At 45.8% G+C, this 16,113-nt stretch overlaps 1 protein-coding gene across 1 annotated transcript in view; it reads left to right on the forward strand.

Moving 5' to 3' along the window:
• Positions 1–16,113, forward strand: part of PRKCH (protein kinase C eta) — a 114,734-nt gene that overhangs the window by 45,610 nt on the left and 53,011 nt on the right. The window contains exons 3-9 of the mRNA XM_066321619.1: positions 1,155–1,305; positions 2,123–2,157; positions 3,130–3,218; positions 4,806–4,935; positions 5,825–5,952; positions 8,033–8,176; positions 8,943–9,116. Coding sequence (XP_066177716.1) covers positions 1,155–1,305; positions 2,123–2,157; positions 3,130–3,218; positions 4,806–4,935; positions 5,825–5,952; positions 8,033–8,176; positions 8,943–9,116 — 851 coding nt within the window. The remainder of the gene's footprint in view (positions 1–1,154; positions 1,306–2,122; positions 2,158–3,129; positions 3,219–4,805; positions 4,936–5,824; positions 5,953–8,032; positions 8,177–8,942; positions 9,117–16,113) is intronic.

Below are 16,113 nucleotides of genomic sequence, written 5' to 3' on the forward strand. Positions count from 1 at the left end.
AAAGGATTTTATCGTAGAATCATAGAATGGTTTGTATTGAAAGGGACATTAGAGAGCATCTAATTCCAACCTCCTGCTATGGGCTGGGACACCTTCCACCAGACCAGGTTTCTCCAAACTCCATCCAACCTGGCCTGGAACACTGCCAGGGATGAGGCAGCCACAGCTTCTCCGGGCAACCTGTGCCAGGGCCTCACACAGTCATTAATTTGTTCAAAACATCCAATCTAAACCTACTGTATTTCAGTGTGAAGCCATTTCCCCTTGTCCTGTCACTCTATGCCCTTGTCAAAAGTCCCTCTCCAGCTCTCTTGTAGCCCTGTTCAGGCAGTGGAAGGGGCTCTAGGGTGTCTCTAGAGCCATCTCTTCTCCAGGCTGAGCAGGCCCTGTTGGTTTCTTTTCCTCTCATTAGAGCCAGGATTAATACATGAGAGACGCAGTTTTCGTGTTCAGACTTGGTGTTTATTAATTCTTCTCTATAGTACAGTCTCACAAGTCACGAGCTCTGACTAACAAGGTAAAAAATGGATTCCTCTAATTCTTCACAAGGTCTTCTTAAGCCTAAACTATCCAATAACAAGCTTACACCTATATTATTTGTACTTTTAACCCAATAATGACCACCCAAGGTCTGCAATGTGGACTTTTTTCACCCAATTAGAAAAAAAAAAACCCATGAAGAAGAAGGTGAAGAAGGACTTAGACAACACCTTAAATCCTCCATATTGCCCCATATATATTGCTATATACTAAAACCTTAAATCCTAAGTTTTTCACCCTGTGAGATCACACAATGCTGTTCAAATTACACACCCACAACCCCAGTGCTATCACTTAATCTCGGACGCCTGTTCCACAGCCTCAGGTCAAATGTAGTGCTTACTTGAGGGTCAGTGCCTTTTAGCACATAAAGCCTGAAATTCTCAGGCTCCAGGGTTCCGACAACTCCCAGCTCTTCCATCCTGTCTCCACAGCAGAGAGGCTCCGGCTCTGGCATCATCTCCATGGCCACCTCTGGCCTTGCTTCAGCAGGTCCACATCCTCCTTAGGTTGAGGTCCCAAACTGAATGCTGTAGCCAAACCAGAAGCAATAACTGTGTTGTGATGATATTAATGTTTTACTGTCCTTTTTTCTCCTTCTCCTCCCTGCACAGGGACTCTGCCCAGGGACAGGATCTTTAAGAACCTCACTCGGAAGCGGCAGCGGGCGATGCGAAGGCGGGTGCACCAGGTGAACGGGCACAAGTTCATGGCTACCTACCTGCGACAGCCCACCTACTGCTCTCACTGCAGGGAGTTCATCTGGTGAGAAAAGCTCAAACACCGTGGCACAGAGCTCCCCAGTCCTTTGTGTTCTGGGGACACGCCACTCCCAATCCTGAGTGTCACTTAGGAATTCACCCAGGGCCTCCGATGTGATGCCCCTTGGCCTTCAGGTTTGGCAGGGTACCTTTTATGCTGCAAACTGGAGTGTGCTGCAGAGAGGCCAGAGGTGATGTGTATCTTGGATGCTGGAAGGAAATTGGGTTGGTGTGGGGATGTGGCAGTGTCCCTCCCTTGTAACCACAGATGTTATTTCAAAGGTAAAAAAGTAATGAAGCAACCTGAAGAAAGACCCCACTCACTGGAGTGGACCGTTGAGATTACACTGAGAAAAAAACCACAGTTGCTTGAAAGTTTAGAGACAATTCCTGAGAACAGAGAAGCCATCAGAGAGGTGTGAGGTGATGCACGTGGAGGAGCAGGCAGAGCAAGGAGAAAAAACATAGATATGTCTCAAAACAACATGGAGTGGGAGAGATAATGACAGGGTGTGGGCTGCTGGGATCAGTCTAATATGTGTGGTGTGTGTTGTAATGAAGTGAGGTATTTGAGAAATGAGAATGAGGGGGAATATGGGGAATACAGTTGTGTTGATAGCCTGCCCTATAAGCTGTGCCTGTGCAGTGCTTTCCTGTGCTCTCACACCCCTGTGCTGGATTGCACCACTGCTGCTGGGTAGCTCTGCCATGGGATCTGATAATTTGGGATACTCCTGCATTTTGGCTCTGCCTTCTGTAAGCAATCTGCAAGACGGCACTGTTTCTGCCATTAAATTGTGTCCGTGTTTTCTCTTGGCCAGGGGCGTGTTTGGGAAGCAGGGATACCAGTGCCAAGGTAAGGTGCTCTGCTCCTGCGTGGTGTGTGTGTGTGTGGGATGTGCTGCTTTGGGAGCACTCTCCCATGCTGCTGGGACATCCTGCAGCTGTGAGCTGCTCTGGAGTCACCACTCCTCTTCCTCCCCAGACAGCCAAACCTGTGCTTTTGAGCCCCTGTCAGATTTGGGTGGCTGCAGGAGCAGCCACCAGCACTCCTGCAAACACCTTTGTTGCTTTTTCATCCTGTGCAGTTCCACTCAGTCGCTGGCTACATGCAACACTCAGCTAGGCATGAGGCACCCACGGTCCCTTCAGGACAAGTGCTCAGCTGGTATTGGGACAGAAAGTTTCCTGCTGAAATGGCCACCCTCCTTTCTCTCCCTGTGAACTTTAGCAGAGTAAAATTTGGGAGTTCGTGACTTTGTGGGCTGGCACAGCACTTGTGCCTGAATGCATGGTTTGGCTGGCTGACTGTGGAGATGTATGTGGTGCTTGTTTCCATATAATTATTGTTCTACCTTTCCCTTTATTTTGCCTTTCCCTGTTTCCCAGAACTGCCTGCCTCATGGTCATTCGGTATAGCCTAATGCAGCCTGTTCCTGTGCAGTATAATAGGGCACTGGTGTCCTGTGAAAGGAAGCTGCATGTTAACAAAATGGATATTGCTGTGTGAAACTGTCTTCACTGGAAAATTATTTTGACAGCATCTTTTTAGTAGTTTAGTTAGTACACTGTTGTTTCCGTGTCCATCACTCATATTTGATGTAGGCAGCTGTTTTCTGGGCTGTGTGAATGATCCAGTGCAGAATTTTTGTTGCAGTAGGTTGAAGATACATTTCCAGATCTGTTGTAAACACTAAGCCGCCAATTATTTTTCACATGTTTACTGTGTGCTGATGATGCAGCTGAGCCTTAAGAAACCCAGCTGGTGGATTGATGTGTTCTGAATCTTCCAAGGGCTCTTTTCAACATGCCTCTTTTTATTTCCTAGTGTGCACCTGTGTTGTGCACAAGCGTTGCCATCACCTCATTGTCACAGCTTGCACTTGCCAAAACAATACTAACAAGAATGATCTCAAGGTAAAGTCATGTTGGTTCTTTTGGGTCATCATACTTTGTCTGGGTCGCTGGGGTTGTCCTTTAAGAGAATTTACTTTATGTTATCTTTATTCCTGGGTTTAAAAGTGGGAAAGAGTGACAGGGACCTGCTTAACATAATCCAGTTGTTTTTCTGTCAATGCCATTAACTTTTTGGATTAACACATGGTTTAAGAAGTCAGGATATTTTCACTGGAAAACATCAACAAGTAGCAAATCCACTGGTTTCTGTGGTAATTTTCTTGCATGATTGACTGTGGTACAATCAAAATTTGGTGTCCAGTTCTTAATGTGGATTTCTTTGGCCAACTACTGGTCTTTGTTTTGCCACTTTTTTTTTCTTTTCTGATTGTCTGAAGGGCTCATTTAGTTGTTGCTCCATACCTTTGCTCAGTGAAATACATTGTAATAACGAACACTTGCATAACTTATGTTTCTGAAGGTTTTCTTTTTTGCTGTTTTTGTCTGTGCTGATGGGAGTAACATCCCCACGTAACGCTGCCCTGCGCATTGCATGTCTCATTTCTGGAACTGGAAATGGTTCAATAACTGTTTGAGGAAAAATTAAATCAAATCTCCTCATTCTCAAGGCAGCTCTCTGTTTTGTGCCATTAATTGCCTTTGTTTATTATTTCTTGCCTCCAAACTGCTGAACTCCTTAAAATGACCCTGTGACAAGCCAAATGAAAATGAGTTAAGATGCCTAAGGGTAAAGTGTGATTTAAATAGTGAACATCCTTCCCTCTCTCTCGGGATTATGAAGGTTTTATAACACATTTAAACTACTTTAAAAGAAGCCAAAAGTAAGGAGGCACCACTCACCTTAAGCTATTTGTTCCAGTCACACCCCTGACTTTAATAGAGCTGTGGGTTCCACCTCAGCTTTCCAGGATCTGCATGTTGAGTAAAAAAGTCAAAAGTGATGAATATGCTAAATGGGGACTGGTTTCTTCAGCCATTGAAACATTTTTTTAAAGGTGTCCTTGAGATCTGAATGGTTTACAGTTGGAAAAGAACAGGGTTAAAAGGGGATGAGTGCAAGTGATAAACTGAAATGTGTGCCTGATAGGCTGTTAATTATGAGGAGAGTGAAAAGAGGAATGAGAATTTTAGGAGGAGCTGTGGAAGCAGTTCTATATTGAAATTAATAAAATCAACAGTTTGACCTATAGTTACATGTCTTTGCACATAATATGCAAGTCCATAATTTCAAAACTATGATTAAGAAATGTTGTATCTCATACAGCAGTGGGATTGGTTTGTTTTGAGGTGATCTAATTCTAACTTGTCTTTAAGATTTTAAAATTGGCTAGGGAGCCCTTATTTTAAAATCTGCCTTGCCAGGTAGTCTGGCATGGCCAGCAAGGGAAGCAGGGGTGGCACGCAGCAGGTGAGGCTGTAATTCAGTATTCACTTGCCATAATCTTCAGTGAGGTGATGGATTAGGACATTTTCTGATTTGGAATTATTTTCTTAGATTTGCACTTAAATGCCTGTACGTAAATGAACACCAGCTTATATATATATATGTTCGTATTTTAAACCTGTGCTTTCCTTTTGGTGCCTCAGGTGACTGAACAGAGGTTTGGGATCAACATTCCTCATAAATTCAGTGTCCACAACTACAAAGTCCCAACGTTCTGTGACCACTGCGGCTCCTTGCTCTGGGGGATCATGCGACAGGGTCTACAGTGTAAAAGTGAGCAGCTTCTCACTGTTGCCTTTTCACAAAATACACTTATTTTTAGGCTTTTGATGCACTGTGTGGGCTTGATTTGTGCAACCTTCAGGAGAAAGCTGAGCCATGAATATTTATCTTTCTAAGGGTCAAAAAAAACGCTGATCTCCTTTTTAATCTCTGGCTGCCAGAAAGACTCTACTTTGCACTCTCAGCACAGCTTTGTTTAACTTGCATTTTTAAAAGTATTCTGCTTCCTGCATTCTTATTTTCCCTTTACCTGAAGGTTTTTCCTCAGCTGAGGAAAATGAGATAAGGCAGTGAAAAAGCATCCAAGGGGAAAAAAAAGGTCATTGCTTTAGACTGACTACCCTGCCTGTTAATTGATGACTAAGCATGTTCTGGTGTTATGTTTTTGTTTCAGTGATCCAGGCTGTAAAATCCTTGCCTTCATCTCCCACAAGAGGGAGTGTGTGTGCCCATGAGTTAGAGCAAGAATGATTTTTGTTTCCTACTGAACACTGTTTTTAAAATTAGATACAGGAAAATGCAGGGGACATTTGTTGCAAATTCTGTGGCATTATAAATATTAATTGTACTTACAGACAGAGCTGCAATGGTAGTGATGCACCTCAAAAATATGTGCTTATGAAAAGCTTTAGACAATAATGGCATTCCGCTTGGAGAGTTTGGGGTCTGTTCCTGGTTTTCAGGAGTTTGTTCTCTTACGAGAGTCCTAATTCTGCTTCTACTTAGATCAGTGGCAAAAATCCCTCTAGTTTAAAGATACAGAGTAGATCCAGATGGGTGTATTTCCTGAAGCAGAATTAGTAAAGTGTTTCTCAGCAATAAACTCCTCCAAAGTAATTTTAATTGTTCCTTTGCTTTTACTTTCCATTGCTCCCATCAGTCTGTAAAATGAATGTCCACATCCGATGCCAAGCAAATGTTGCTCCAAACTGTGGGGTGAACTCAGCAGAGCTTGCAAAAACCTTGGCCTGCATGGGGCTGCAACCAGGAAGCATTTCCCCAAATTCGGTGAGTATTTTTATTTTTATTTTCCTTCTTTATTTAAAGCATTTACAGCTGAGTCTTTCCATGGGTGTAGGAGGGGGCAGGGACTTCCCATAGGACAGGTTAATTTTGGGTGGTAGGCTGCAAGAGCAGGTCTGGAGCTTGTGGCAAAGGCCTCACCTTGAAAATGGATGTCTGACATCCAGCTTTTAATCTATAGGTGTTGCTTTGCAATGTGCTTATGTTTCATGGTTCTGTGACTCTTCACCACTCTTTCATCTGCCTATGACAAATGAGAGCAGAATAAGACCCCCTGACTAATTAGTGATCAATGTAATTCATGCCATGCATTTTTTATTTTAACTGCAAGTGCAAATGCTATGTGCATGCATGGCTTTTGACAGAGAAAATGAGCTCAAGAAGAAGCCTAATTCTCTTCCCAGCTTCGTTACTTTTTCTGTGTGATTTTGGGGAAACCATTTCACTCTTTGCTACATGCCTGGCCAAAAATCGTTGGTCCCTGTCAACATAGCAAAAAGAAAATACTAAAACCCAAACCGTAATTTCCACATCTAGTGAATTTTCTCATACAATTAGCCAGCTATGTTGATCAACCACATCATGCTGTATCAGCCTAGCAGGCTCATTAGGCTGTGCTGCCCCTTTTGATTTCAGCTGGTCTGCAGCAAACTCTTATCTTTGCTCTTCCCCCTGTAGCAGTTTGGGGGACAGTTATCCTGGGAGTTACAGGGAAATCCCATACTCCCTTCTCCGTTCTGCAAAAATCAGCACTTGTTAACACTTGTTTGCATCATCTGTACATCAAAAGGAGATGGAAACAGAAAAAAAAAATAAATCTGTGCTTGTTGGTTAATTATCTCTTCTTGTTACTCATGACCTAAAGGATCTAGGAAAGTGTTCAGACTGTGCTGTAACGACAACCCTGAATAGTTTTAAGCTGAATGAGGGAAGGTTTAGATAATATATTGGGAAGAAATTCTTTACTGTGGGCCTGGTGAGGCCCTGCCACTGGTTGAATGCCCCATCCCTGGAAGAGTTCAAGATCAGGTTGGATGGGGTTGTGAGCAGCCTGGTCTGCTGGAAAGTGTCCCTGCCTATGGTAGGGATTTGGAATTAAATGATCTTGAAGGTCCCTCCCAACACAAACCTCTCTGTGCTTCTTTGGCCGGTCTTGGTTCTTTCCCCACGGTGACCAGTCTCGGGTGCAGGAAGAGCTTTGCTGTACACCAGAGCAGTCACAAGATGGAGCTCACGAAGTCCCTGTGACTTTGTTCAGACCAATAAACTGAACAGAAGTGCTCGTTTGTATGCACATGCATACCTGGAGAGCTGTGAGCAGAGGGCACCGGAGGTTTGGTTGTTCTTTCAGTACTCCAAAACTACGAGTTCTAGAAATGTGTGCTAATACTGGTACAACTCCTGAATATACAGGACCTCACTGCTGGCTTGGGAATGAACAGCTTTCCATCGAATTTGGAACAGTGGAACAAGCCAGCGGCCCAAATGTGGAAAAGAGACGTGTTTTGAAGTTGGGGGTCCCACTGAACTGGGCTTTGAGTAAGAGTCTTAAAATCAAGTAGAATCATAAGAAATTCAGATGACATCTGCTAGGGTTCTAAATCTCACCAGCACTTTGCATTTTGCTGAAATTATGCAGTCCTCCTTACTTTGCTGGTAGATAGAAGACTTGGATTTCCATGGAGAGAGTCAACCTGGACTCTTGACTCTTGGGAATGGCCCTGTGCAGGGCCTGGAGTTGGACCTGATAATCCTTGTAGGTCCCTTCCAAACTCAGCACATTTTGTGATTATCTGTGATGTTCTGGGCAGTGGGTTTACAACCCGAAATGCCCACGTCAGGAGCTGCTGTTGAGATGTCAGCACAGCCCTGAGCAGTGCTGAACTTGGCTGGTCCCATGGAGCAGCTGTGTGACTCTGCCACCACAACTTTGTGTCTCTGTAGCCATAAAGTGCCCCTGGATGGGCCCCAAATGCCCTGGCTGGTGGATTGACTACCTCTGAGCCCTTCTGAAGCTGAAGTACAATTCCTCTGCAGACTGACACTTCTTTGCTTTCTTCTGCAGAAACTGGTCTCTAGAGCTACATTGAAACATCAGGGAAAAGACAGCCCTAAGGATGGCAACAACATCAGTGAAAGTTCAGCGAGCAAACTTGGGATCAAAGACTTGACCTTCCTTCGTGTATTGGGGAAGGGAAGCTTTGGAAAGGTGAGAGTTATTCCTGGCTGTTTTGTGAGAAACCACATTCCTTGTTTAAGAAGCCCCAAGGAAGGTGAAGTGATTTCATAACCTGGTAAACCGGCTGTCCAGTGCTGCTCCAGAGCAAGTACTGGGGAGCACTTAGTACCACTTTGTTGCAACTTTGTGCAACAAAGTTGGTTTCAGAGAGCAGGGAGAAAAGGGAACAGAAAGAGAGCTGACAGCAAAGTGAAGGATTGGATATCACAAAAAAGAAGTTAGCACCTGAAGGAGCAGCTGCATGCCAGGGCCCGTACCAGGAGCTGCAAGTGTGTGTGTTCACACCCGTTTGGGCAGCATTTCTTGGAGCATGTAAAGACTTTTCCTTTAAAAGCAGCAAGGCAGTGGTTTCAGACGTGGTGAGACAGTGGTTTTGTTTCTCTGCTTTGCCACGAAGCTGATGTGAAAGGGTATGTTTGGGATTTTATAACAGAGGAGGGAGGTGGGATGAATGGCCCTGCTCAGGCAGTTTGTGCTGGCACAGTGGGTGACCTTTGAGCAGCCAGCCCTGTGTCAGACAGGAGCAGCATGTGGGTATTTCTGTCCAGAGCAGCCTGCTGCAGGCAGTAGCGTGTGTCACTGACTGTACACTGATGCCCATGCTAACAGGCTGACTCACCTTGGTCCACAAGTCACGAGATGACTGACCTTTCCAGCCTGGGAAGGTGCTAGAGGCTCTGTGCTGCTGACAGACAGAGGACTCGGCCCTTGCCATTCACACCTGCTTTTGGTTTAGGTGATGCTTGCCAAGATGAAGGAGAGTGGGCAGCTGTATGCAGTGAAGGTGCTGAAGAAGGATGTCATTCTGCAGGATGACGATGTTGAGTGCACCATGACGGAGAAACGCATCCTCTCCCTAGCCAGGAACCACCCCTTCCTCACCAAGCTCTACTGCTGCTTCCAGACTCCTGTAAGTATAGCCCAGGCAGTGGCCAGCCTTCCTCCTGACACTGGCTGGCATGAGGAACCTTGCTGTGTATTTGGCCCCTGGCCTGTTATAAATGTCCACCTCGGACCCAGGAGAAACCTCTCTGCTCGAGGATGAACAGAGCACTGTGCTAAATCTCACCTCTAACATCTGCTGGGCATTTGGCAAACAAAATCCTGGCCTTTCCTAAGCTCCCTAAGAAATTGGTAAGGCACAAAGCCTTTCTTTGTGTCTTCCCTAGAAACATCTCCATGCCACTGAATGTTTCCAAGTGCAGATGTCTACACACCTGCAGCGTCCTCTGGTAGCTCTGGGGTCTCAGGCTCTGCTCTGTTGCTGCCTGAATTTTTAACAAGACTGTATTTGCATTGAGTTTTCTGCAAACTTTAAGATTTGCTCTTGGAACCGGAGGTAGTCTCCAGTCTCCTCCACCCTTTGTGGACTGCTCAGAACTGAAGGAAAGATCCTTCTGGGGTTACTGGAAAGGGTCTGCCTGACATAGGTGGACACTGAGTCAGATCCATGTGTGGTTGGTGTTTCTTTTCGTGTAGGGAAGACAAACGGCAGCGTCGCTGTCCCTTGTGCCCTGCATACCTAAGTGGAGGACAGAACATGAGTGCCTGGCTAGGGGGCCTCATCTGGTGTGTGCTGGTGGCTGGGAGCCTCTTGCTGGTGTGGCTGAGATGGAGAAAGTGGCCACAGCCATGTATGGCAAGGTGAATTTGGGATTCCCTCAGCTAAGCTGTTCTTAGGACCAAAGCATTTTCTGCATTGTAGCTCTTCAAGACTGCTTGGGCTCCTTTCCAGTTCCATTTTGTTCTTTGCTAAAGGGCACTAGAGCTTCTTTTCCTCTTACAAGCGGTAGGAGAAATTTGCCCTTTTAATTGCAGCTTTGCTCCTCCCACATAAACCCAGAATACCTTAAAAAAACAAAAAAAAGAGCAGACCAATGTATTCAGCCACCCACCCGTTTCTCTTTTCACTGGGGTGATGCAACAGCTTTGGAGGTGAAGAACTGTGCTCATTTAGGGTGGAGCCTTTGGGTAGACTCATCTAATAGAAATGAGTGATTTGTGTTGAGTTTTGTTTAATACACAACTCACATGGTTCACAGAGCAGCTGTGCTGTATGGCAGAAATGAAACTTAAAGGTCACTGTTGTCACTAGCAACCAAAGAAACTTTAATTTTGTCATATTTCAATTTGTAATGGCTTTCCTGAAATATCAGAAGTGTCCAGTATTGATGTGCTCTGTTTGAGGTCAAATGTGGGTTTTGCTACTCGTTGCTATGGCCTTTGCTATGGCTTTGCTTACTAAATTTGCAGTGTGGATATGAAAACAGCAAGTATACTCCTGGGCTGTGCAGAGTGCTTCTTATGTACTTCGGGAAGACTCAAGGTCACTGTGTGAGTGCTGTTTGTCATGTTAAAAAAAAGCTGAACGTGATCTGCTGTGAGTGCAGGCAAGGTCTTCTGGGATGGTGAAGTAACTGCAGAGTCTTTTGCAAACAGGAAGAAAAGGGGAGAACTCAGCCTGTTTAGACCAGCAAATTGAAAGCAAAAAGAGGATCTGATTGATGTCTGCAGATGTCAAACACTGAGGAGGGAAACAAAGCTGTCAAGATGCTGGTTAAGATTAAATGGATCTAGACTGGCCATGGGTACAGTTAGACTGGAAATTAAAAGGAGTGTGCTAAAGAGTAGAGCAGCCTGGAACAGGAGTTTCTGGACCAGCTTGTCATCAGAGGAGCAGAGGGAAGAACCCCTCAGCCCTTGGTGCCCTGAACACAGAGCTGGTCAGTCCTTGAAATGGTGCCAAGGGAGGGGTGCTTGTATAGCAGAACCCTGCTGTTTCCAGTCTTTCTTTGGTTCCTCTTTCCCATGAATCCCACTTTGCTTCATTGTCTGGATTGTCTGTAAGACAAAACTGCTTCTCCTGTGATGATAAACAACACAAAAAAGGAAAATGTTTACAAAAAAAATGCAGATTTCAAATTAAGGTGGTTCATGATGTCTTTTGCCCATGGTCTGCGCTCAGTGACACCTACTTCAATATCCAGAATAACTAGATTTAAATTGCTTATAAAATCACAATTAACCCCCTTTGCTATAGTGGAGAAATTATTGCAACACCAGGGTATTCACTGGTCACAGTCCTTCCAGAAAGACTTAACCAGGCTGATACAAACTTGGGGGTTCTCTATATTCTTTGTATGGCATGGGGATATCCTCTCCATTAACAAAAGCTTGCCAGAAAAAAGATATCTATATATAAAACCCATTAAATATATATATACATAAAGAGTAACCACTTATTCAAAATATCATCCTGCAGCCATATTTAAAAATTTATGGTTTTGGGCCATGGTAGCACAAATGCCCAGTTTGCAATTACATGGAAACCACATCACATGTATCACAGTTACAGCCCAGACTCTTAAAATATGATATTAATGGTTCATGTTATAAAAAACAAAACAAAACAACCATGGAGATCCTGGATATATAATGACCTACTGGGCCAGACTTTGGGAATTTTTCAAGAGCTAGCTGCTTTGAGGCCTCTTACCATTTGTCAAGGCCAAGTCAAAGCCTGATCCTATAAGCTCAGACTTAAGCTGGGACTGTCTGGCAGAGCAGCAGCCCGGCTGGAAGGCAGACAGGGCTTATGGTAGGTGCCAGGTTCAGTCTGAGCCAGCAGTGCAGCCCCATGGAATGTGAGCCAAATTATGGACCAGGCTCTTCAGGAACTTGGAAGAGTCATTATCTGTTCTGCCTGGCACTGGAGAGGCTGCACCTGACATTGGGGTGTCCAGTTACAGCTTCCCCCATCCCAGTTCAAGAGGAAATCGTGGAAACGCAAAAGGAAGGCTCTTGGAAGCACCCGAGATGCTGCTGCAGTTTGAGGACAGAGCACTCACAGGGTCTGAGAATTTGGCTGGATCCAGAGCCATTTGAATTCTGTTTCTTTTACAATATCTTACCCAAACCAGCAAACTCTTCCTCTTGCTTAAGCAGGCTGGGGGTGACTTTAACAGCCTGGCACTTGTCTGTGCTGCACAGTGTGATGCCATGTGGTGCCAGGAATGCAGCGTTATTCCAGGGCCAGGCTGAATGAAGCTCTGAGCAACCTGATCTAGTGAAAAGTGTCCCTGTACAGGAGAGGAGGGCTGTAACTTGATGATCTTTAACATCCCTTCCAACCCAAACCATTCTGTGATTAGCTGAGCAGGCACAAGTAGCCCAAACAGCAATTACCCAAGTTCATCTATACTTTTGCTTGCCTGTTTTAGAGCTGGCTGAGGTTTTTCTGAGCTTACTTTAGCCAATGATGGTTTTCAGAAAGGTTTTCTGTTCTCTTGTGCTGCCTCTGTGCTCAGTGTGAGCCTGCTTTAGTCTCAGCTGCAGCTTAAGTGATGCCCTCCAGCAAGGGCAGTTTTGTTTGCCCAGGGTGGGCTGAGGCTGCCTGATGCCTCCAGGCAGCCTCCTTGCTCCATCAGGGCTGAATCCTGCGGCCACTAGGTGGTAGAAGCTGCAAGGGCTGTCTCTGCCTGCTGTGGGTCACAGTTTTCAGAGAGTAAAGATGAAATATCAGTAGCTCAGCAGGCTGGCAGAGGCTGGATGTAGCCATCTGTGTGCCCAGCACTGGCCTGGGCAATTTTGGACTTGCACCTCGGGATTCTTTTCCTGTGAAATGCAAGGAAGGAGTCCAGATGCTCCATTGCAGGAGGGCAGTTTAAATCCTGCTTCAGCTGCATCTGTGGGAGGTCTTCCTTGCTCACCACCTCTCTGGTTTTTTAAATTTAATTTTTTTTTTAATTGAAAGCCTTGCCTTGGGAGCTTTTCACCTTTCCTAAGCCATTTACCTCTGCTTTTTCTAGGGCCTTAGAATAATTCTTTGGTGTCAGAGAGGATTATGCTTCTGCTCTAATAATCTGTGAGTTGCTGACAGGTGCTGGGGCCTGTGGATAATCGTGGATCTTGCATTAGGGGTCACAAGCACTAAAGTGTTTGTTTCTGTTTACCTGACACTGGTTTCATCCAACACTTCAACAATACTGTCCTAGAAGAGGTGAAAGAGGCAATGTATATAAATAGCTAAGTCAGTAATTTAATCCTGGGGAATGTGAGTCCTGGAATGTTTTAATTAAAATCAGTTTGCCGTAAGTAGGTCCTGTCTTAGGGGTTTAGGAGGCATCCTTCCTGCACAGGTGGTTTGCTTTTAAATCCTTTTGTCTCCACTCATATGCATGAGAATGAAGAGGGCTGGGGGGAGATCGGCTTCCCATGCAAATAGCTTCGAATAGCTTCTGGGTTTATGTTTATTGCCCTTATCCATTTTCTCATGACCAAAGGGTCCTTCCAGGGGACTGTCCCCCGGGCGATGCTGTTCCCAGCACTGTCCCTGTCAGCCAGCCTGATCGTTATATGGATTTGCTTTCCCTCTGGCTCTGCTGACAGTTGCTGAGGCTCAGAGCCTGCCCCTGTTGTTCCAAAAATAGTGAGACGCCAGAACTTGGCAGAGGGATAGGATTTTCTATAACGAGCGTCCTTCAAGATAATAACGAGCAGGGGTGCTATTTAAGCCAGGCAGGACTGGCCTGGGACTCCAGGACAGTATAATCATGGAACTGGTCCCGTTTACGAGGCCAGCCTGCTGTTTGGCGTGCAGCTTTTTTGTCCGCATTACTGGCTGAGGGCTGATGTTGTGCTCAGCATGGAAGGAGAAGGCTTCTCTGCATCTCCACTGGCTCTTGGGGGCAGTCAGGCAGTTCTGCCAGGGTCAGTGTGGTCATCTTGTCATGGGTCACCCAGTCATTTAGAGAGATGAGCCTATATTTCACCTCCTAGAAGTGTTAGAGCTGACCTGGAGCTTTCAACAGGGGCATCATTTCTAAGTGAGGGCCCACAAGCCAAAGTGGTTGGACTGAGAAGTGGCAGCTCACCCACCCCTTGCCCCCAGGTGCCACAAGAGAGGTCTAAGTGCCCTTGTATGTCCAGGGGCATCCCTGGTCATGGTCCCCCAGGGGATCTTCAGCATCAGCCTGGTTGTCCACCAGCCACTCCAGTGCCACCAAATGGGTAGAGCACAGGGTAGAGCCTGGTGTGGAGAGGCACTGACAGCCTTTCCAGGGCTCTGGGAGATGAACAAGGGCCCTGACCCAGACTTTGGAGTGTGCTGGTGGGTGTTCAGGAAGCAGTGAGGCCTCTTTGATGTTCTCTTTGACAGGCACTGGGAGGGAGCCCTTTGGGAGCAGAGAGGATGGCTTTGATCCACTCCCAGGCTCTGAACCCTCAGCATTCCCTCTGTGGCATGTTGTGGAGGCACAACTCCACGCATGCATTCATGTGACAGCCAAATGCACGTCTTGGATGCTTTTTTCTTTAGGCATTGAGGCTTTTTCTCTTATTCTTGAGTTGACACCTGTGTTAGCCCCAAGCCACTCTGCTGGAAGGCTCTGCAAGTCGGGCTTGAGAGCTTGAGCTGTTCTTTACCTGGGATGGCAGGTTGGTTTTTGGGGGATTCTTGGACAGGGAGGTACAGGGGAATTTCCTCTCTCCCCCTTCACTCTCCAGTGCAGATCCTGCAGGTGTGTGCGCCGTGGTGCCCCCACGTTGGCTTTGTGACCACAGCAGGGACAGTCATTTTCTGCTTTCCTCTGGCTCCTGTCTAGCACGGAATGAAGGCAGGCTGGTTGAAAGTGCATCCTCCTGTGGTTTGACAGCGTTGTCATCCACCAAAACCCCCTGATGTGTTTGCTGGCACGCTGGTTCCAGTTGTCAGTGAGACTGACGTGTGAGGCCTCCGCAGCCTGATCACAAAGTCTCTGCTTTTTCTGACACCTGCAGTGACACCTTGCAGTGGTCACTTGGTTGCAGGAACATTTGAGGCCAGGGTTTTTTTTGCAGGCAGGAGGTGAAACAAGATCAGGCTGACATTTCTGACTCTAATCTGTGAACTTTGCTGGAGGTCCACACTTGGGCTGCACGCTGAGGAGACGCGAGCTGAGGTGAAAACATGAGCTGGAGGGTTGGAAGGGTCAGCTGCCATCATGGTGTTGTAGCTCCCCAGTGTAACTTTCTGACCCCAGATGGTTGAGGGGCTTTGGATATTTGCATTTTCATGAAGCTGATACAAATTCCTGTCCCCATCTGCAGTGGCTTATTGGAGAAACTGTAGCTTGGACAAATCATGAAGCTCAGTGCAAGGGTAGCCAAGTGTGTTGCCTATGGTTAGCCACAGTATATGAGACTAACGTTTTTTGTCCTTAAAATCAAGGGAGTTGCAGCATAAAAAGAGATCAGAAAGGGAGCAGTTCTCAAGCAGCACTGAACAAGCAGGTGCCAATCATTATTGAGGAAGGGGAAGAAAAAAACAAAGGCAATCTGAGCTCAGAGAAGAGGTAACTAACTGAGGTGTGAGCCAGTGATGCTCAGGTTTCAGTCCCTTTGAATCCATGTTGGTTTCCAGGTGATGTTTAAGGTGATGCACAAATCCTCGCAGCAAGCTGTTTCCAAGGGGCTTTTGGGTGTTTTGCCACTTAATTTTTGTAAAGACCTTGGCTGAGCTTGTAGAGGTCTCCAGCCTTCCGTAGCCCTGCGTGAGCCAGCAGGTATTGCAGAGCTCAGTATTTTGTAAACCAGGAAGAGCTGTTGCAGGTTAGTCACTGTAAACTGAAAAGACCAATTTCAGTAGCCTTTTTGAACTGAGGGCTGTAAAAAAAGCATGGTATTTACAGAGCTATTCTCTTCTGAGACACTGAGATACCAGCAGCCAGAGGGGTGCAGATGGCCTATAAATCTTTGATTAACAGGTAATGTCTATAGTGTCATACCCTCTAGTTCCTTATTTCTCAATTTATTCCCCTCTAAGTTCAGAAAATCCTTTGATTTTTTTTTTTAATCTTTCAGGTGGGAAGGAATATTTATGTAGTTTTCTTTATCATTTTAAAAAGGTCTGGGAGGGAAGACTTTGTGTT

This window comes from Sylvia atricapilla, chromosome 6 (genome assembly GCF_009819655.1).
Source record: "Sylvia atricapilla isolate bSylAtr1 chromosome 6, bSylAtr1.pri, whole genome shotgun sequence".
Lineage (NCBI taxonomy): Eukaryota > Metazoa > Chordata > Aves > Passeriformes > Sylviidae > Sylvia > Sylvia atricapilla.